Below are 23,325 nucleotides of genomic sequence, written 5' to 3'. Positions count from 1 at the left end.
AAACTGTAGCTGTGTGCTTATTTTGGCTAGCGACAATTTCCATTACGTATATAGTTAATGAACTTTGTCTTTTGTTGCGTCACACGGTGCGTTAGCAGCCTTTTTTGCCCCGCTGTAACGTTGATGCTAATGTGTCTGAGCAATGTTATTAGCTTAAGCTACATCGACACTGCCGAAGTGAGTGTGTACATACAGCTATAATAAGGGCTCCACTTTGACAGACGGTGATGGAGTGGCTGACGAGATGCCCGAGCTCTCTGACGGTGATGATGAAGACATTGATAATGATGAAGCGCAGTGGATGGAGGAGGAGGACGAGGAGGACAGTCAGCCAGTTACCGTTACCTGTCTGTTCTGTGACAGGTGAGATGACTTTGCATGTTTACTTAGTAGCCAGTTATCGGAACACAAATAATCCGAACAGTGTCTCTTCACTCTCGCTGGGTGTTTCTATTTGGAAGCTCAAAACCAGTCAAGAAGATTTCGATTATTTTGGGTAAGTCAGTCTGCACAGATGTTTTCATCCTTGCTTACAAACCCACGGGACTGTGACATGAACAGGTACAATAATAATTGGAAATCCAAACTCCAGAACCAAGCGTTTTAAATTCATAAAATGTTATCATCCAGTATATTTTACAAGGCATTTTACATGGTAAAAACTAGGGCTGCTCCCTCTTAGTCGATTAGTCGACTAATCGGTTGTTTTGGTCTTAGTCAACTTAGATTTCTTTAGTCGATTAGTCATGTTTGATGCTTTTTTTCATGCTGAATAACTTCTTTCCAAGAAACGTACGAGCACATCTCTGGTAAACACAAGAATTAAAGTGGTGCTTTTGCATGACTCTTTGCGGAGAAACTCAGATTTACAGATCTGTCGATTAAATCAACTAATCGATTAGTCGATACAATTGAATGAGTGTTAGTCGACTAAGAATTTCTTCAATCGAGCACAGCCCTAGTAAAAACAACATTAACAGAACCAGTCAAAGCAAAAAGGTGGGTTTTGAGTGTGGTTTTGAAAGAGGGGACTGAGGGAGAATGTCTGAGGTGTTTGAGAAGAGAGTTCCAGAGTGAGGGGGGCACTAATGGGGAAGGCCCTGTCCCCCCCTGGTCCGGTGCTGGGACCGGGTGAGGAGGATGGCGTGTGCGGGTAGGAGTATGTTGGTTCAGGAGGTCAGTGAGTTAGGAGGGGGGCTTTGTAGGTGATGAGGAGAACAAAGCAATAAAACTGGTTTTGGTTTTGAGAGATGACTATGTGTAAGCTTATACATTTTAATGAAACCGATTTCCCTGCCTAATTAGTAACTTTGGTTTTCAGGTTGCTGAGCTCTGTGCCTGCCACCCTGCAGCACTGCACGGCTGAGCACCAGGTCAACCTTGTAGACTTGATAAGGAAACACAGTAAGTAGACCCAGATGCTCTCTGCATCCCTTAAGAACCAGAGGATTATTGAGTTATGTTGAAATGGCGCACCTTTTTTTTTTTTTTTTATTAGATTTAGACGACTACGGTTACATAAAGATGATCAACTACATACGGTCAACAGTAAGTACTGTCTGTAATGAGATGGGATTTAACAGTTACACTATATTGTTACATTTCTCTGTTTACATTTTTTGTTCATACCTTTGTGTTCATCGGGATTGTCAATATTTCCTCCAAAACAAATCCACTGACAGTTACGTAAATGCAGTACGACTTATAAAAAGTGCAATCGGATTGATGGATATTTTTATGATCTGATATCTTTGTTTATAGAAATGTGTTGCATCCTGTCTGACGGTGCTGCCAGACGCTCCCTTACCCTGGGAGGGCGAAGACTACCTGCGACCAGTCCTACAGGACGACCCCCTGCTGCAGACAGGTACAGCAACTCCTTCAAGCTTCATCCCACAGATTTTAGTTTTTGAATTTTCAAGTAACTGACGGCAGTTTGAGTAACATTGTATGTCTATCATCACCCTAAAAAATAAGAATTCCTCGGCAATGCTCGCTTTGAATAAAGTGATTCATCGGATTAAATGAGTTAGCCTTTTTTATTAGATCAACTTTCAATATGTAACTCGTCAGTTTTATCAACATAAATACATTTAGGCAGCAGGCTGATCCAATTGGGGCATAAAATAATGACAAAATAACAATCGCACCTTTTAGGCTTATAGAAACATTATGCTACGAGAGGAAATGTTTGGATCACACGAGTTGGAAACAATCTTCCGCAGCCACCATTGGAATCTGTTTCTACAAATGGTATAATACTAATAATATTAGTGTAGCTTAATCTGCAACAGTGCAGAAATACCAGGTTTAATAGACATGCAAAAAAAGTAAATGAAAAGCATTCAAATGTTGATTTTAGAAGTTGAATAGCAACGTTATGGAAGCCCTTCAAATTATTCAGTACATAGTTGTTGGATAAGTTTTTAGATTTTAAAAGCCCCTCATGGAACTGGCTTGTAAGTCACTCACAAACACAAACTCACACACTCCCATTTAGCCGGCTGATATTTGTTGGTACTTGTTTGTCCCGGGTCTCAGCCGTGGTCCAGAGGAGAGAGGTGTAAAGGGTTCAGTACGCTTCAAATAAACTGGTTTATTTAAAGTGTCATCCAAACAATATTAAGGCATAAGCGTTAATATTTGTTCCAAATGGGCACACTTGGAGGCAGGGAGAAAACCCTGTCGCCATAGATAGGGGCGAGAGGTGCTGAATTGTGGGAATTCGGGATGAGGACGCACACTTTCTCCCGGAAGGCATTCACGGTGTATATGATGTTTAACGAGGCAGAACAACTAGTTCCGATTGCTGTTCAGTCTTGTTGTCCGATCAACTGTTGTACATCCTCATATAATATTTAGTATAGTTCACAAAATCATTTGTTATGGAATTTTGTTGTAAATCTTTTGTCATTTTTCTGGTGTAGCCTTTTTTAACTTACCTACAGTCAGTTATACGTTTCCCAGAATCCTTTTTAAAAGCCATTAGAGAAGGAGCAGGATTTAGTTTTGCATGTAGGTGCAGAGAGCATTAGTGGAGTGGAGTGTGACCGATTTATTCTGGGTCATTGGGTGGTGATGGCGCAGTGGATATGAGACATGCCTTTGGTGTGGGAGACCTGGGTTCGATTCCCACTGCGATAAATCAACCAATGTGTCCCTGAGCAAGACACTTAACCCCTAGTTGCTCCTGAAGCGTGCTCTGACATATAGCAATTGTAAGTCTCTTTGGGTAAATGACATGTAATGTAATATTCCAGTTGAGAAAATGCAGGAGTGACCTACCTGTTTCAGTCCTCTGTGCCTCCTCTGCAGTGCATTTTCTCCCTGTATGTTTGTTGAATGACGGTGCAAAATGGCAGCTCCACAAAGAAGCCCTTGCTCTCTGATGATATTTGAGCTTTTGCTCCATTTGTAGCTGATGAAAATGTGTGGCTATAACATAATTTCATGTTTTGCCAAATCTTGGCAGGAATCAAACAAGCACTCCAAACAAAAGCAACAACCATTTCTTTCATAGAGTTATTTTTTTATAAGGATTTTAAAAACACTGGAAGGTCTGAAAATCTGAATTTAGGCAGATTATTTTTTTTAGATATGACCTGGAAATCATCACATCCACTTTACTTCACTTCATTGTTCCTTCAAGGAAAACGTTTTGTGTAGCCGTTTAAAATGCAACAGAAAACATGCAGGGCATAAATACACAAAATATATACAATGTGCACTATTTTTTATTTGATTTTCTTTTTTGCATTTTTAACCTGTGTTAGTCACTGTGTTGAGCCTATATATTTTACATCTCCGTTTGTCTTCCCCTCTGTGTTTCTCGCAGACCCTGAGGAGCTCTGTGAGGGGTCAAGCCTGTCGATGTGCCCGTCGTCTGGGACAGAGTCCCACGATGCACTGCAGCAGAGGGCACGGGCCGCTGAGGAGAGAGCCCGAAACTCAGAGGAGGCCCTGGCCAGAGCCATGGATGACCTGCACAAACTCAAGTCAGTGACGTTTATGCATTTCCATTTTTTCTTTATTAATAACCGCTAAATGTGATGTGGTTGTCTATACGTTTATTTCATGTTAATCTTGGGTAGATTTGATTTCTTTCCATGTTCTCGAGAGCTTGCAGTACATACTCGGTGTGTTGCTTTGCGGTTGCACTACCCCCCTGGGGCCAGCAGGGGGACACAGTGAACCCAGTATTGTAGAAACACCAACTAGAGTACCTTGTGGAAGAAGTTTGGAGGAAGGGGAAAGATAAAAAGCAATGGGAAAATTCCACTGCAGCATGGAGGTTAAAGTGAGGAAGGGGGGGGGGGGGAGTCAAAAAGGGAAAATTACAGAAAGAGTGAGGTTGGGATGGAGGGGGGGGGGTTGGAAGAGAGTTAGAAAGATTAATGCCTCCCATCTTCTCCATTTACTGCTACGTCCTGCATGAAGGTTGTGTGTGTGCTTTCTGCTTTCTGGTTGGTGCTTTTGTCCCATGTCCTAATATTAGAAGTTAACCGCAGTTCTCTCCGGTGTTCTTTCAGGCTGCTGGCCCAGGGCTTGGTGCTGAACGCAGAAACCGGCAGATCTGGTAACACGGGCGCTGTGGCCGAGCTCCGGGAGGACGAGGACGAGGCCTACTTCAGCTCATACGGCCATTATAGCATCCACGAGGAGATGCTGAAGGTCTGAATTGTGCAAAAAAAAACACACACACACACACACACACACACTCTCTCTCTCTCTGACCAGGCCTGCAGGTCTCATTACAGTCTTATGAGTCACTCCCCCAGGCGCAAATGTGGGTTCATCAGCGTACGTCTTGGCTGAGAGATTTCCATGTAGCATGTAAATGAAAAATGATCGTCTTTATGCACACATTGATACTGAGGACAAGACATTTTCTCAAAAGTGATAAATCAGCAATAAGTGCAGCGTTCTCATGTGAGACACCAGCAGTGCTGCTGCATGGGGGATGCTCGCAACGTGGATATACAGTTTTACGCTGCTCAAATGCTGAAACCTGAAAGTGTCCGCAAGCGGTGCTGGGCAGGGTGGGGGGTTGGGGGGGTTGTCAGCTCTGTCTCCTCCCTTCCTGTTCTACTTACCGCAGTGCTTAGACATATTCCTGTTCGCTGTCCTGATTGGTGCAAAGCGCTGTTAAGTTTTGCGTCGTGTGTGTGCGTCAGGCTGTAAACTCCACCAGAGCCTCAGGAAAGCAGAGAACACGTGATGGGGGGGCTTTGCGGTAGAATGTGGTCAAATCTTTCACAAGTCGCTGTGAAGTGCATCACCTATGACGCACTCTATGTACTGTATGTGTGTGTGTGTGTGTGAGAGAAGAGGGCGTCGTGATTTCTGAGTATGACGTGAGTTAGACGTAAGTCACTACCGTATGAAATGAATCCACTTTTAATTTGTCACTGATTAATAAAACATGGACACTGGCCAATCAGTGTGACATGAAGGAGGTGAGAATCTTTTCAATGTAAACCGGCCTCACTTTGTTTGCTTTTAAGCTCACCTTTTGAGATTTTGTGGGAAGTTTTGGTGTGCCATCGGGGTGGCTGAACAGGAAGCTGGGACTCATTTTTCAATCTGCAATTACAGCCTTTATTTTACCCAACATTATCCTAATGGACAGGTTTAGATTTATCTAAAAAGAAACAATACCCACACCTTATTTAATAACAATATTTAATTTTCCGCTGCAGTGTTGGTAAAAAAGATAGAAATTAAATGTTTTCCCCAAATCATTCGACCGTAAGTTTAACTGATGTTTGATATTTTTCTACAGTATTTTTTGTTATGATTTTTTGTGTTTTCATGGTCTTTTAAGGCAATGTAATATGTAAATGGGCTGTTCTTGTATAGCGCTTTTCTAGTCTCAACGACTACTCAAAGCGCTTTAACATAGTACAGGAACCATGTAGTACCACATTCATACACTGTGGCCGAGGCTGCCGTACAAGGTGCCACCTGCTCATCAGATAATCATTCACACGCATTTACACTGCGCAGCATCGTGGGCAACTCAGGGTTCAGTGTCTTGCCCAAGGACACTTCGACATGGGACTGCAGGGCCAAGGATCGAACCACCAACCTTCCGATTGGCTGGCAACCTCTCTACCACTGAGCCACAGCCGCCACAGTGGTAATAGTTGATATCAGAGCTTATTTGACTGTTCTAGCTGAGTACAATGAACAGTGAATGAGTCTTGGTTATCATAGTCCCATTACTAATGATTTTTTTAAATTGTAAATATCTTCCAAGAGTTAACTATCGAATACAACCTCCTCAATTCTAAGGTATCTTGCACTAAGGCATGTTTCTGTTATTTTAATCAATTCTGTAGCTTTTCCTCCAGAGAGGAGTTGCTGGGGTTTGTGGGCAGATTTGATTGGCAGGTTAATTAGCGAGTCCTGACCTGGCCTTCACTAGAAATTTCAGGATCCCTCCCACTTGTATTTATCCCATAGATTTGCCCTGGAATTTCCAAGAATCCCTTGCAGTCTGTTTTGATCTGCTGTTATCTGCACCGGTGTAGAAAAAGCTTTACATGCCGTGCTCTGAGATTTTTTTTTCCCAAGGGGGCTGATAAGGCCCATGTTGAATTAAACTTCACAACATAAGCATCCTAATGCAAGCAGTTGTAGAACTGGAAAAAAGGTGTTATATTCTTTTCTCTCTTTTAACTCTTTTTTTTTTTTTTTTTTTTTTTTTTTTTTTTTTTTACTCAAGAAAAGTTGGTTTCTGCGTGTATCGTCTTCATTTTTGAATATTCTCTCCACAGGATAAAGTGCGCACGGAGAGTTACCGTGACTTCATGTACCGCAACCCCGAAGTGTTCAGAGACAAGGTGAGCCGGCTGAACCAATGCAAACAGATATTATGTTTATTATGGTATGTATACAGTATGCGCAGGGTAGCTGATAGGGGTGGGAATCACCAGAGGCCTCACGATACGATATCATCACGATACTTATGTCACGATACAATATTATTGCGATTTTAAAGATATTGCAATATTCTGCAATATATTGCAATTTTTTACCTTTTTTCCAACTTCAAATTTTTCCCAATTTCAAATTATGTCCCCAAAAGAAAACTTTGTCAACATCTGTTTTATCTAAAAAGATACATTTCTCGGTTTGTTCATCTCACTTCAATTTTATTGCTGCAAAATGGGACTGTCAAGCAGACAAACTGACCAACACATATATACTAAAAGATCTTGGAGTCTGTATATCGATACAGCATTGCCATGGAAAATATTGCGATACTATGCTGTATCAATTTTTTCCCCCACCCCTAGTAGCTGATGTAATGTGCAGCCAAGCCCATTAACAGAAATAGGCGTGTGCCTTTTGCAGGAAAGGCATTAGTAAGGTGATGGTGTCTGATTTAAAACACAGTGTGACTTTATTAGCGTCTTGAATGTCAACTGCAGAGTGCTGATAACAGACACATGCAATCCACCACCAAACCCATAACAGCCCCCACCCCCACCCTCTCCCTCCCAAAAACCCTTCCAACTCGCCCCCACCCTGTCTCTTTACCATTGCCGTTAGTTGCTGGAAGCAGTGGCCTGTATCATGACCATCCATTATATGGGCGGCTGCTGGTTAGTGCTGGGATGAGGCTGTAGAGGAGGGAGGCAGGTTTTGTTGATGGGAACGCACATTTTCCCTGTCACAGGCGAAACGTTCGGGCGAAAGGGAAGTGTCACCTTCTACAGGAACTAGATTGAGAACAAAACAGGACATTCTTGTTACAGTACTGTAAAGAGAGGGGGAGAGCAGTACAGAAATATGGAGAAAGGCATGAGGAGTTGTGTAGTGTCAGCAGTGTTTTGGCGACCCTCTGTGAACCCATAAAGGCAGCGGGATGCGTTCAGGGAGGTTAAAGCCTTAAATAGAGACCCATATAAACCCAGTGTTACATATAGAGACGTGTATAGTCACTGCAGCTGTGCCTCGGCCATTAAACACCAGTCGGGGGCGAAGACGAACAAATTAACTGTAACCTATGGGAACCTAAAATAGAAGGGTTTGTTTTGTTGGAAAAATGTACTTGAGGGAGCTGTTTAATCAGTAAAGGTGCTGAGGACAGCATGCATACACATTCAGACCTTTGATTTGGATGACCTGATGTCCAGATGTTAGTACAATCGGCTGAAATGTTATGCTTGGATAGATTTATAAAGCATATGCAGTATGCTGTAGGTATAAACATACATTTGTTTTCTGCATAGCAGTGTTCCTACCTCTTCCTAAAAATATAAAAACTGTCAAGTTGTGCAAGACCCGCAACCAGATAAGTTCTTAAATCTTATGAACTTCGGTCAAAAGCTATTTTCCCATTAATTGTTAGCCACTTGTAAATTGCTAACAAAAGTTTAGGTGACAAAAAAACAAAAACTGTGGAAGATGTTTTACCGGACAAGAATCTGACCAGCAGCCACGTTCACACCACAACGTCTACAGCCAACAGTTTTATTTCATGCTAATGATGCTACCTGAAATAATATTCAAATTAACTTTTTTCCACTTGTCATTTCTTGCACTTGTCCCACCTCCCCCCCCTTTCCCCTCCCATCACGCAGGTGGTGCTTGATGTGGGCTGTGGGACTGGCATACTGTCCATGTTTGCTGCCAGAGCTGGGGCCAAGAAGGTCATAGCAGTCGACCAATCAGAAATCATCTATCAGGCCATGGACATAGTCAGGTGATTCACACACATACACACACACTACAGTCAGTCACTTGTTTTCCAAAACCTGTTCCTCAGATATATATGGAATTTCATTTATGGTGCTCGCAGCAATGAAAAATGTGAAATTTAAAACTCAACTGCAACTCGTCTTTGAGTCGTGCTAGCCGGAGTTGAGAGTTTTACGGGTCTTCCCTTTGGGTGCAGCAGAGGATTGTGGGAGTAGAGGTCTGTGTGACCTCCAGCAACCTTTTATTTGTTGCAGCTGGTTGACTTCAATAGAGCTGCTGTCAGTCGCGTGGCCATAACGCACATAATTTACACCTGCGGTCGGACTCATTCACCCCTCACCTCTTCTTCTCCTCTGCAGTAGAGTAGCTACCGTCCGAGGCCTTCAGACTCACACACACACACACACACACACACACACACACACACACACACACACACACACACACACACACACACACACACACACACACATGCTCGCACGCGCACATGTTAATGACCCCCTGTTGGTACCTTTTTAATACAGTCCTCAGACCAATTTCAGGTGCTGTGTGTTTCCAGTTTTCCAGCAGCTGGTTCTCCACAGTGGAGTCATCTACCACCACCAGAGCCTCCACTTTCCCTACATCTACCTGCAACCACTTCCTCCATCACACCCCTGCCTCTAAAATGCATTTTTGAATCAGGGGCCATTATGACTGCTATTATTACCGTTATGTAAGAGAGTGTCGTATAAGCAAAACAACGGGGTTTGCTGAAGGAAAAGGATGTTTTAATTTTACAGCCCACTGACTCGCTGTTGGAGTGTGTGTTGGCATGCAGGCTGCGTCGCAGGTTCGCCAGCGGTGAAGATTCAGCTAAAGAAAGACGTGTAACCCCCCATCCTACACACTCACACAACATGTACACACACGCACACATACTGTACATACAGAAACATACACAGACTTGTGTACTTGGTTCCTTTATGTTATATTCCTACTGTTCGCTAGGGTTGTGATTTTTAAGGCTCTTGTTTCTCTGTGTATGGATGGCCATTTCCTCTCGGTGTTAATATCAGGATTGTAATTAAAGTGGCTCCTGTTGGTTGGGCAGGAGCATCCATCTCCTGTCTCCACTCCGTTGCCGAAGTTTAAATGAAAAGCTAGATGTGACTTCCTTCCTTCACAGTCACTTCCTTAATGGATAATGTCTTAATACGTTTTTTTTTTTTTTTTTTTTTTTTTTTTCTACTGGCTGGAATTGATGGATTATCCAATAGAATGCTTTGAATTGTGACAACAAAGTGGGAAAAAAAATTAGATGAGTGAAATTCAACTTTTAATTGTAAAGTAATCAGTTTGGATATTTATCAGCCAATAATAGAATGCTGATCAGACAGTAATACGCATTATGAATACATGTAATGTAGGACAATCTGGCAAATGGTCAAACATTCAGTATGGAAGTTTGTGTCGTTCATTATCCCAAAAACATGAGTAACATAAAACTTAAAATGTTTTTTTTTATTTTTTTTTTAGTTAATTGTTTAGTTCATTTGTTATTTTGATTCATGTAAAGATTCCTGTTAAGTAATTTTAGAAAACGAAGGTAATATTGGAAACAAATTTCATTTTTCTTTATTGTTTTTTGTTCTTTATTTACAAGTCCTGAAAGAAGCAACAAAATAAAAGTACTGTATATGAAATATATTTGACATATATATATATATATATATATATATATATATATATATATATATATATGTGTTATCAAAAAACAATATTGGAAATTTATTTTAACACAAATGCCTAAAGAGGCAAAAAATGAATTTGTATGACAAAGGATAGATTCACCATCAGAAAACAAATATTTACACCCCTCTCTCACTCTCTCACACACACACACACACACACACACACACACACACACACACACACACACACACACGCCTCAAAGCCACACAGATGCTGACTCTCTCCCCAGAGTCCTGACATTGTCCTCTAAATTACCCCAATAATGAGATTACAGTGTTTCCCTCTCGTGAAAGGTGTAGGAGGTGGGGTGGATGTGGGTGAGGGTGGGGGGGTGTTGGATCCTGGGAGGAGGTGATAGTGGCGGTTGCAGAGCAGCAGAGATGGGAGAGACAGTTCAAGATAAGGATCGCTGCCACAGAAATGCACTCTGGGCCGCTGTGAGTAATTGTTCTGTCCTCGGTAACATTAGCTGTCATGATAATGGAATATTCACAGAGATTGATACCCAGACCGGCCGGTCTGAAAGGAAGGATCATTTAAACAGCAGCACTGATCTTACAGTCCCTACCTGAGCCTGACACCTCTGCAGGCCCAGTTACAGTTTTCCCCCTTTCACACTCACTACACGGCTCAGGAAAGACTGGAAATATAATGTACTAGACAATTTGCTCAAAGCTGTATGGAAATTGCTTGCTGCACAGTGTGGATATATATATATATATATATATATATATATATATATATATATATATATATATATATATATATATATATAATACGTCCTCCATTTTCTGAAGTTTGTACGTAGTTAATGTGACTGTGATGTTTCTGTCAGAAGACTTTAGTTACTTAAGCTTCAGTGACTTAAAGGATCAATGAGGCTTAAAGCTACACTAATCCCTGTTTTTATATTAACAAGGGGTCGAATGACTACGTGTAATGTGAAAGGGGTCGCTCTCGTGATGAACCGACAGATTCACCATCCAACGCTGCAGTTCCCATCAGCTGTTTTGGTTTACTCTCACCTCTCTCATCAACCTCATTCCCACTCACAGTATACAGCAGTTTTCTGTGAAAAAGCTCTGCTAAAACCACTATACTGTCCAGCACCAAATGGCAGACAGACAAAGTTGACAAACAGCTGGTAGAGACCAAACCAGAGCCCAAAGCAGAGTGAATATTTAACTTAAAATCGGCGAGTGAGCTGAAGCACGAATCCAAATAAATGCTGATGTTGCTCTGTGTCTGTTCTATGTCTAAATAGGTGACTGTGGTGTGTTCACCATATCAACTTTATAAGATGATAATACATCAGTATTGTGTTGTGCCACTGCCAAGTCTGTAGGGAGTTGGGTTGGGAACCGGAGTCGCTGGTTCAAAGTACGGAGTGTGGATTGGTAGCTGGAGAGATGCCAGTTCACCTCCTGGGCACTGCCAAAGTGCTCTTGAGCATGTGTGTGTGTGGGGGTGGTGGTGTGTGTAGTGATTTCTAACTTAAATTGTAATTTCTTCAATGGGGATACAAAAATATTTATAAATTAAGTGGCCAACACATTCATTCTCCTATATTATGACATAATTTAGTTGCCATAATTGGGATTTGTAGTATCCACCTTTTTGAATGTGCACCACAGCAAAACTACTACCCCATTCTTGAACCGTTGGTTTGTCGGATGCTAGGTTTTTCTCAGTCATCTGACTCGTGCATGTCTCCCACAGGTCCAACCAGCTGGAGGACAAGATCACTCTGATCAAAGGCCGCATAGAAGACATCAAGCTCCCTGTGGAGAAGGTGGACATCATCATCTCAGAATGGATGGTCAGTACTTATTTACGCACACCTTTTACTCCTGAAGCCTCAATAAATCAGTGAATGAAAAAAGTGTTTTAAAAGTTCAATTCCCATTTCAAAATAAGTTACCTTATACTGATAGCTGATAGCTTGTTTGGCTTTCGAGACCTTGTGCGTTTGCTTGAGTAAGCGCTTTTCTGGCGTGACTGGTGTGGACAGCTCGGGTCAGACTCAAACCCCCTCCCTGTTAACCACTTTATGGCTTTTTTTATGACGTTAGTATAATTTGGTTTGAAAGAGAAGGTGTGTGTGTGAGATGAGATGTACATGGGGGAAAGTTAGTTTATGACAAATGGCTAAAGCCTGGACATCATCACAATGCATGTGTCCAACACATAGGTGTAATTTACAAGGGAGGGTTACAACACCCCCAATAATCAAAACTGGCCAGTGCAACCCAACCCAAAAACTTATTATTTCCTTTACATAAATAAAGACATTTGCACCATAAATGATGGTACAGAAAAGGCACAAATTGTTGCAGAAATATTCACCAGAAAGCAGAAAATGAAGTGTTTGACGCTCAACATCATTCAATTTTGCGAGATGTTAACCCCCGCAATGTTGAACCCAAAGTTAGGCCCTTGGTCGAACACATCAAAATCCATAGAAGATGTTTTACTTGTCGTAACAACAGGAACAGAACAGATATAAATAATAATGATGTTAATGATGGCTTCCGTTTCAGTTGTTCATGTCAGCCATTCCAGCCAGACCATTGTGCATAACTAGAGCCCCGACTGCAACCATTATCATCAGTGTTGGGAACGTTACTTTAAAAAAGTAATTAGTTATAGTTACTCACTACTTGTTCCAAAAAGTAACTAAGTTAGTAACTGAATTACTCTATAATAAAAGTAACTCGTTACCAGGGAAAGTAACTATTTGCGTTACTGTTAAAAAAAAAAAAAAAGTTGCTATATGTCAAAGAATTTGGATTTTTTTGAGCAGTTTTCACAAGTCAGTTGAAGTGAGTAGAACAGCAGGTGTTTGTACATAACTTTCGATATTTATTGCACGTTGACAGACAGCAAGAGGTTTGTCCTGCACTTCAAGTATTATCTTTGTAAGAAAAGTAAACAGTTGCACCATATAAAGTGCATTTAACTCTAGCAAATTAAATCAAGCTCTCTCAACCTGAGACAACTGGTCAAGTAAACAACCTGTACTTCCAAGTGTTTTGTTCACAACAAAAGTAAACTTTGCTCCGAGTCCTTCTTTGCTAGTGGATGGCGAGCTATCATCTGTGGTGGAGGTAGCCTATCGGTGTTTTTGGCCACTAGCTTTGTAGATGCGTGTGTTGTTGTAAGATGCTTCATTAAATTAGAGTTGCTTATAACGGAAGTCGACAAAGTCTTCGCTCCTGGACATAATGTAGGTCATTACATGCACATTCTTGCCTTTGACCACAATGAATTGGAAGTAGTGCTTATATCTCCACCTTGAAAATGCCAGTTTTTCATCAGAATCAGAAATACCACTTCAGGTATACAAACAACAAATAAAAACAACATCATATATTATCAAGACTTTTAACATATATAATAAAAACAAATATACAGTAATAATATATCAAATATGATATGTACAGTGTAAATGTGCAAATAGTGCAATAAAAAGAAAAATGATTGTTCGGATTGCTCCTGACTCGCCATCTCTGCTGCTTCATCGAATCTCTGTTTAGCGTGTGTGTGTGTGTGTGTGTGTGTGTGTGTGTGTGTGTGTGTGTGTGTGTGTGTGTGTGTGTGTGTGTGTGTGTGTGTGTGTGTGTGTGTGTGTGTGTGTGTGTGTGTGTGTGTGTGTGTGTGTGATCTCTGATTGGCTACCATGAAACATGACTCTGCCTTAGCCAATCATAATCGCTTACCTCGTTATTAACCCACCTCCTCACTAGCTGTGAGCCAGCAATGCGTTCGGATTACACAGTTTATTCAATCAATGCATAGTAACGCACCGCATTTAACGTCCAGTAACGTTAACGGCGTTGTAACGACGGGAAAAGTAATTAGTTAGATTACCCCGTTACTGAAAAAATAACGTCGTTACCTAACGCCGTTCTTTTAAACGGCGTTATTCCAAACACTGATTATCATTGCTGTTCTGTGTCACAGTTCAATTTACAGATACATCTACTTTTTTGGCCTATTCAGAGGCCAATAAGTGTGCTCACATGTGTGGTGTGAACAGTCTTCAAACTCTTCAAACACATACAGGCACTTATCCAAATTTTAGATGCTCAACTTAATCATAGATTGGTCCTTTACTAGCCAATGAGCGTGCAGAATCCAAGGTGCGGGTAGCAGTAATGCATGTTTTAAACATGGCTTAAAAGGGGCTAAACTCGACCATGAGCTTCTCTGAATACCTAAGCAGGAAGAGCAGTCTTCCTTTGCCTTGATGCCCATTTATCAGTGAGATTCTCTGTGGCGATACAGGCGGGACGGCCAAAGTTGAACGCACCGCTGAAGTCATCCCTAATTCATGAGCATCCCGTATCTGTCCCCTCTCCACCTCCCCCATCCATCGTGAAACCCCAGGGTCACGAGCAGGGGTTGCCAGCCAGAGCCTTCCCAACCCTCTCACCAGGGAAATTGAAATTTGGTGGTTGACGTGCTAGTGGAACGGTGAAGGATAGGGGGCGTAATCTCTGATGACACCGGCTCACAGAGCGCTAATAAATCCAAGAATCCTCCAGTCACTTCTCATCATGGCGCCGATGGCAGACATTTCTCAGAGTGGCCAGAACTTCAGAAGCTGCCCTCCAATCTGCCTCTATAAAATGGAAAAATGACAGTTGTCACGGGAGTAGGCTTTCTGCCCAGTGTAAATGGCTTCAGACTGTATGAAACTTTAATGGTTTCTTTATATAGCCAGGTAGTGTCTTATTGCCGAAGGGCAATACTGGAGATGTCATCGCTATAGTATGTCATTCTTTCTTTTTTTTTTTTTTTTTGCTACAGATGCCGAGTACTCTTTCCAATTTTCCAAAACATTGAATTTATTAGTTTGTAAAATAAATCCATTTGATAAAATGTTATTTTCTTTTTGAAAATACAGCTGTGGAATGGGGACTTCCCATGTAGGGATGCAAGATTCCTCACCCTCATTACCCACTGACTCTAAAACAACCTTTTTATTACGACATCTAATTTCAAACGTGTTTTACTAAAATATAATTTGACCTCTCTTGTTGGATCACAGAGAAACATTTTTTATGTTTACCTCTTCTGCAAAACTAAGAGAAACCATAATTTGACATTTCAAACACTTTTTTAGCAGCAGCCATTCAATGTATATAGCTTCAGTAATTACTTTTCTATATAGTAGTTTTTAATGTCAATGATGGAGTACGCCATCCCTGTACTGGATTCACAGGAAACGATTCTTGCATATAATCCAGCGTAACTGTTTTGTAATTGTACCTTATTAATATCAGCCTCACTGTTGACAGATAACTCTCTTCCAGCTGTATCCGAGCAGAATTAAGGTACTGCTAATGCAAACTGAACATTTCCTACTGCTGCTAGTTCACATTAAAAGCACTCATCTGGCTTTTATTGTCAAGCAGTTTCAGGAAACGCAACTGTGTTACTGAGGTTTACATATCTGAAATACGTAAACTATACAAGGCAACGGCCATTTTCAGCTATTTCTTTGACAGTGGATCAGTTTAATATTACAGGGAGTAATGGAACCAGACTGCTCAAGGAGTGTTTACTGTCCCACAGATTTCTAGGACCTGCAGGGCTCGACATTAAGGCTTGTCCGCTTGTCCGGGACAAGTGGATTTTTTGTAGGGCAAGTGGAAGAGAAATGTACCTGTCCCACTGGACAAGTTAAAACTCAAACAAACTAAAATGCCATTTTAGTTCACGTCATGTGCCACTCATTACGTCTATGTTACCGATTTGAAACTATAATTTCTTTCCCATGCAATCCCGGTCAGCGGACCGCTAACGTTAGACCCAGCCCGCTGTTCAGTTCGTTCTCTGTAAGCAATGCAGCATGAAAGCACGGTGAACCTGCCGGTGTTAGTTAGCTAACGTTAGCTTGCAACTAACTCCGCCTTAACGTTACCTCCTCGCCACATCGTTGACAGAAAAGGAGAGACCCGGTGCTAATACGGCACCGGTGCCTTAACGGCCGTTATCTACCGGACCGAATTGCAACGCGTTGCCACTGAAATGCCTGCGCTTCTCTCGGATGCTCCGAAAACGGACGTTAGAGGCAACCTAAACATCGCCGCATGTTACGCTAGTTTACACTACACTCAACAGCAAGTAACGTTAGCCTATCGTTAGCTAGCAGCTGGAGTAAACAGTTGAAATGCTGACAGCTAGTGGTTGTTTTTGTCGTTTAACAGGAACTTACTGGTGAAATAAGTTATTTTTATAAGTTATTGTTGTTACATTTTTAATAAATCATTTAAATTTCCCTTAGCAATAAACAAGCCGTTCTATAATGTCGGTTTTTTTTGCTCTTTTTTGAACAAAAATAATAAAAACAATATGCAGATTAAATATCAGGTAATAATCAACTGTAAAGTAGCTACACCTTTTTAAAAGGATCCTTTCGGTAACTCAGCCTCTGCCGGGTAGAAATTTGTGAAATTGTATAAAAAAAGTTAACACCAACATTTAGTGGCAAATTCCATTGTTATGTCTACAAAATTATTTTAGATATAGTAGAAGTTCAAGTCACCACTACCTCTGGTCAAAATATTGATTTAGTATCTCAGAATATAAACTAAGAATCTCAAAGTAATGAGAAAATGTCAAATATTGACTTAGAATCTCAATATATTGGCTTAGTATCTCAATATATTAATTTATCTCAAAATATTGACTTAGTATCTCAATATTGACTTAATATCTCACTATATTGTTCAGTATCTCAATATATTGATTTAACTCAAAATATTGACTTAATATCTCAATATATTGACTTAGTAACTCAGAATATTGACAAAGAATCTCAAACCAATAAGAACATTTAAAATATTGACTTATAATCTCAATATATTGACTCAATATCTGAAAGTATTGACTTAGTATCTCAATATATTGACTAAGTAACTTAGAATATTGACTAGGAATCTGAAAGTAATGACAAACTTTCTAATATTGAATTAGAATCTCAATATATTAACTTCTGCACACCGGCGTGCAACATATTACTTTGTATTATGGAGTCTCCTTTTTTCTTGTTGAAGGGGAAATCAACCTGGGGCACGTTTGTTTCTACTGTTTCAACAGAATTGTATTAATGTTGATAGTGTTTGGATGCTTTCAGTGGTTTGTTCAAATTCTGCATTAGCAAAACACTATTTTTTTTTATAAAATGATAAATCTTTACCCGGACAAGTGACTTTTATGCATGGACAAGTGAAACGTAAATGTCCTTGTCCAAAGGACAAGTGCCTCAAAAAGTTAATGTCAAGCCCTGACCTGTAATATTACACCTCACTTGTCATTACCACTGTAACCACGAGTGTCGCCAGATCGATCACATCTGAAACCTCAAGGATTATACCTTTTTTAAAGTCACTGGTTAATCTTGTCCCAAGGTTTGGACAGTTCCTCTCTGCATTATACCCAAGCATCCTGTCTCAACTGTAAATATGGCAAATAATGGAAGCAAAACAACATTCAAATGCTTTATCTTTGTGACTTTGATCAGGCTTTAATGCCTTGGCCGATATAATCTGACCCAGCTCAAAATGCCCATGCACACACAACACACTCTCTCTCTCTCTCTCTCTCTCTCTCTCTCTCTCTCTCTCTCTCTCTCTCTCTCTCTCTCTCTCTCTCTCTCTATTTCACTTTGCTTTGTTGGCATTACAAGAAAAAGAATATAAAAAAAGAATAGATATAATGTATATATATAATCTCTCCATTTTTCTTTATTCTTTCATGTTCTTTATATACAAGTCCTGAAAGAAGCAACAAAATAAATAAAATATATACTGTATATGAAATATATTTGGCAGATATATGTTATCAAAAAATTATATTGGAAATGTATCTTTTATAAGAACACACAAATAACTAAAGAGGCAAAATTAATTTGTATGACAAAGGATAGACTCACCATCAGAAGACAACACATATTTACACACCTCTGTCTCTCTGTCATTCTCACACACTCTAACACAGATTGAAGGCTTGCTAAAGCCAACTTAGAATTGCCAAATTGGGTCAAAGCAATTGCAGGGATGCACAGGAGGGAATTGTGTAACTAAGAATAGATTAGTATCCAGCATTTTTTCTGAGCAGAGGAGATGCACGCTTTGTAATTAGAGATGCACCCATTACAACTTTCTAGGCCGATTCCGATTTTCTTTGAGTTAGGCCAGCCGATACAGATTTTTAGCCGATTCCGTTTCATTTTTTTGAAACACTTTACAGCACACACAAATATTTATTTTCTATCTTTTCTTTAATAGAACATTTTGCACAGAACACAGAACATTTTTTGAACAGATAATGGATCACTATAAAATAGAACTATAGAAATGACTCCTGGTGTGGGAAATTCAAGTGCAATGTTAGAACCATTTCCTTCTTTTCACATCCAATATCCAACTAAAAAAATTTGATTTTGGTTTTTGGTGTCGTTCCTCTACGCCCTACTTTTTCCTTGCAGGTGTTGCATATTGCAATCTTGTTATCTTCTGCACACACACTGAAGAATTTCCAAACAGCTGACATGTTGCAGGTTAATTCTCGAGGTTCCCTACATGTGCGAGAATAGCGCGGACACGCGTGTCACGCCGCGAGCGGGTACGCTCGACACATGGTGGAAAGGTTGAGAGAAAGGAAAAAGAGACCGTGCTGTCGCGTCCGTGTGTGCGTGTGTCCTTGAGAACTGTAACTCGTATAACTTCTGTTTTCTGTAGTAATTCTTCCTCTGATTTGTAGGAGTATAGGGTTGGTGAAATAAAAAAGAGAGAGGAAAAAAAAAACTCAATTAGACATTTGCACAGCTACACTCTAGTAGTTAGTCTAGGTAGAAAGTATATTATATGATGTTGTTGTCACTGAACATTGTTATTAATCAGAACTTTGTAGAATGAATAGGTCTAAAAAACCATGCTCTGTGGATAGAGAGAGAGAGAGAGAGGGCAAGCTCCTCCGGCTTACTGTTGCAAAGAAAAGCATCATTCCTTTAAAAAAGAGAAAAATAAACTACAATCATCTATCATCACGTGTTGTGATTGAAAATGTTGTTCCCTGGCCTGGAAAGTAGACTATTTTGAGTGGAAGGCATTCAGTGAAACATGTTTGTGGCTTTGAAAAGGTATTAATTTCAAAAAGACTGTGAACAAACAAATGCAGTACGTAATTTCAAAAATAGAATATAACTAGAATGACAAGAATAAGAACACAACGGTTTGTTGCTACAACTTGAACCTGTTTATTAGGGATATTCACAATTAATTGACCAACTTTACTCCATAGTGCTACTGTGCTACCAATGACCAAAAACTCCACAAGGTTATTTTTTTCTTTTGAATATTGCTCGTTAAATTGTCTTCTAAATCGGTTAAACCTTTGTATGTTTTCAAAGAGGACAGGCACCGTCATATTTAAATACCTCTGAACACACTTTTCTTAGCTTGGAGCGTAATGTTAAATTATTTATCCAGTGTTTATAGAGATAACCTTTCAAGTTGTATCATGAAGTAATATGTTATTTACCTGACAATTAAGGCTATTAGGGAAAAAAAAAGGATTACATCACTGAAGTCCAGCTGTCAGAGTTGTCCAGCTGACCGAGCAGACGGACAGTGGTTACAGGGCTAATAGACAGAGATGGGTGATGGATGTGGTGTCTCGGTGGTGGTGGTGGTGGTGGTGGAGAAAGGGGCAAATGAGTGTCTGTCTGCTGTGGCAGTGTTTTGAGAGACTGCCTTTAGCAGCACCACTGTCATTTCATAACTCACAACATTGATCGGTTCTCTTTCTTAGCACACCGAAAGACAAACAGTCCAGTGCAGATAAGAGAGTGGGGGGCTGCTGGGGAGGAGGAGAGCCGAGTCCCCTCAAAGGCCAAATAAAGATTGTCAGTCCAAGATCAATCACACAGGTGATGGGCCTGCCAGCTTGACAGTGTTTTAAGAGTACGGACGCACAAATGAGGACGAGAGTAGACTGTCAGAGGAGAGTATGCTTTAACAAACTTTTCTTACATAATACTAGAGTCAGCATTAAGAACATGGAGCCTTAAGCTAAGTGTTTTTAAAAAAAAAAAACATGCTAGTGACAAACCCCAAACAAGACAATAACTTTACTTGTCATTGGCATTTAATGGAAAAGTCCAATGCATTAACATAGCAATTTGACATCCTGACTTCGCGTAAACATACACGCCACTTTCCTAAAGCCAAGTGCGTGTTATCTGTACACATTTGGATTTAGGAAAAGAAGAACTGGGTTGGGTTTAGGAAAAGAAGAACGTGGTAAGGAAACAACCCACCGGACGCGATCCCTGCCCCCCTGTGTGAAAGTCGTGTGTTTTACCCATCCACCACTCCGACCACCGTCCCTTCGCGGATTTTCGCCATTACGTACTACTCGCTATGGCGTCAATTCACACGCAAACGCAAGGTAATGTAAGTAAATGGAGGACAAACGGTGTTGATAAACACGTCTTCATAACATGCCAATAACGCCATAACAATTGGCGTGTCATACATACGCCACTTCATGAGAACAGTCTGAACATGGACACAACTTTGCATTTCTGGACCTCAACTGACACCTGTCAAATGACTTGATGTGGCGGATTTTTATCCCATATTGATGCCAGTCCCTTAGACCAGGGGTCTTCAATGTTTTTTAAGCCAAGGACCCCTTTAACTGAGAGAGATGTATCAGGGACCCCCTACTACATATATTGTATAAAATTAAGTTGTATATTACACTGGGCCTACAATAATGTGTGGGTGGCCTTTATACATACCTTTTTAGTGCATAGAATACTAAGATATTAAAATAATAATTGTTGGCATGATGTTTTACTATACATACATGTACCACAGTGATTATTTGGGATTGACTGTATATGTGGATACCTTTGCAGTGGTTCTCAAAAATGTATTTTTTTTTTTAAATGTAAGCACTTTGAATTTTTTTTTAAGTACCAGTTCTTACCAGTAAGTAAATAACTGGTACCAGTTCTTATCAGTTAAGTATCAGTTTGAGTTTTTTTTAAACTACCAGTTCTTTACTTTTCGCAGGTTTTGTTAGCAATTGTATAGGGAGAAATCCGAAAAGAGAAAACCTCAAATTCCAAAAAATGTTTTTACTGTAAATGCAGCCAGGACTGAAGAAACAAACCTGGATCTGGAACTAAAGTATTTGGGCCAAGTGTGAAATTGCCTTTACAATTCTTCATTACATGGAACACAACCAGATGATACAGAAAGCTATGATAGAAACTAAGTGTTGACTTTTCCTTGAAAAAACATGTAGTCTTTTACTGTGGATGTGGAACCTGCATCACATACTCTATTGTCTTCTCAATAACAGTTTGTGTACTGAGGCGAAGGCCGGTGTCCCTGAGCTTATTGAGGTATGTGGTAACTCACCTTGGTAAAAAACTCTCCCAGAATGTCCAATTGGTCTTTAGCAACAGTGAGTCTGTTTCATTAAAATGTGAAAGGAACCCTGAACAAGAAAAGTGCCAGAGAGCCCTGTTCAACTTCTCTGTGCCCACACCTCTGATATTTTACCTTGAAGTGAACATAGTTTGACTACCAAACAAGTATAACTGACACACACACACACACACACACACACACACACACACACACACACACACACACACACACACACACACACACAAATCATTGTGTGTGTGGTAGAGGTTTGAAGTCAAATGAATGGCAGCTCTTCCGCTTTAGCTTCATTATCAGTTCTGGGAGACTCACCTGCCCAAGAAGAGGGCGGTAGTCATCAGTCATCCTGTCCTTCAGTCTGACTGACTGTCAGTCAAACACACACACACACACACACACACACACACACACACACACACACACACACACACACACACACACCCCAACTCACACTCTTAGAGTTTTAGGAAGTGGTTTTCAGCCAGCTGCCTGTGTCCCAAAACCACTGATGCATCTAACCCATCCCATTTGTTATTTGGCAGGTTTTTGTTGCTGTGGTGTAGATCAGGCAGTTTGATATGTACAGTAAAGTTATTGTTTCCTGCCGCAAAAACATACAGACCACTTTTGTTAATGGTAAATGATGTCCTCGTGCAGCAAGCTCTGCTCAAAACATCTTATGGGTAAATCATAGACAGTATATGAACTGGACCAACAGATCCCGTGTCTCTGGACGGAGACCAGTGAAGGATATTAGAAGCACTTTTCCAACTGAGCTTGAAGACGTTGATGTGACGTGAGCAACCGGTCTGAAAGTTGTAAGTCTTCTGGTAGCTGTGCCAAGAGAAATCTCAATCATTCCCAATCTTACAGAGACGGAGAGCGTAGGTATATGTAAGGAGATAACATAGGCACAGGCTAATTATTGCTAACTAAAATGCTAGTTAACATTAGTAATTAAACTTAAACGGCTAATGTAAGTCGAAACTGCCTGCGAACTTCTCCTGTACTATACGGTTGTATGATAGGATGGTAATTCATCTACTATGCGAGAGTAAGTCGCGTGGTTATGACACAATCGTTAGGCTATTTTTACAAAAACATCTGCTACGGAGCCATAACGTGAGGTACAAGGTAATGGAGCCTTTTATACATTGTCGTGTTTCTTAAGAAATAAACAATGGACAAATAGTCTTTAAACGCTTCAGATGTAAAGTTATTTGCTGTCAAAGTGACGCCAAAATGAATGGCAATCAATGCTAAAGTCAATACTAATGTGAGGTGATGTCTTGGTAGCATCAAAATGGCGCCATAGGAGGTACACGTTGTGGAGAGAGGCTTACCCCCTTGGGTTAGATAAAACAGGGCAGCCATGTTGTAAAATTAGGAAGAAAATGCAAATGAGCTG

General features: G+C 40.5%; 1 protein-coding gene across 1 annotated transcript in view; it reads left to right on the top strand.

The window, feature by feature from the left end:
* The window catches only part of prmt3 (protein arginine methyltransferase 3), a 65,810-nt gene that overhangs the window by 151 nt on the left and 42,334 nt on the right, over positions 1-23,325 (top strand). Inside the window, exons 2-10 of the mRNA XM_028577953.1 lie at positions 222-363; positions 1,322-1,404; positions 1,499-1,548; positions 1,762-1,867; positions 3,836-3,995; positions 4,530-4,671; positions 6,780-6,845; positions 8,592-8,713; positions 12,163-12,262. Coding sequence (XP_028433754.1) covers positions 222-363; positions 1,322-1,404; positions 1,499-1,548; positions 1,762-1,867; positions 3,836-3,995; positions 4,530-4,671; positions 6,780-6,845; positions 8,592-8,713; positions 12,163-12,262 — 971 coding nt within the window. The remainder of the gene's footprint in view (positions 1-221; positions 364-1,321; positions 1,405-1,498; positions 1,549-1,761; positions 1,868-3,835; positions 3,996-4,529; positions 4,672-6,779; positions 6,846-8,591; positions 8,714-12,162; positions 12,263-23,325) is intronic.

Source organism: Perca flavescens, chromosome 1 (assembly GCF_004354835.1).
Source record: "Perca flavescens isolate YP-PL-M2 chromosome 1, PFLA_1.0, whole genome shotgun sequence".
NCBI classification, from domain to species: domain Eukaryota; kingdom Metazoa; phylum Chordata; class Actinopteri; order Perciformes; family Percidae; genus Perca; species Perca flavescens.
The sequence above is the reverse complement of the archived record's forward strand: the minus strand, read 5'-3'. Positions and strand labels throughout refer to the sequence as shown.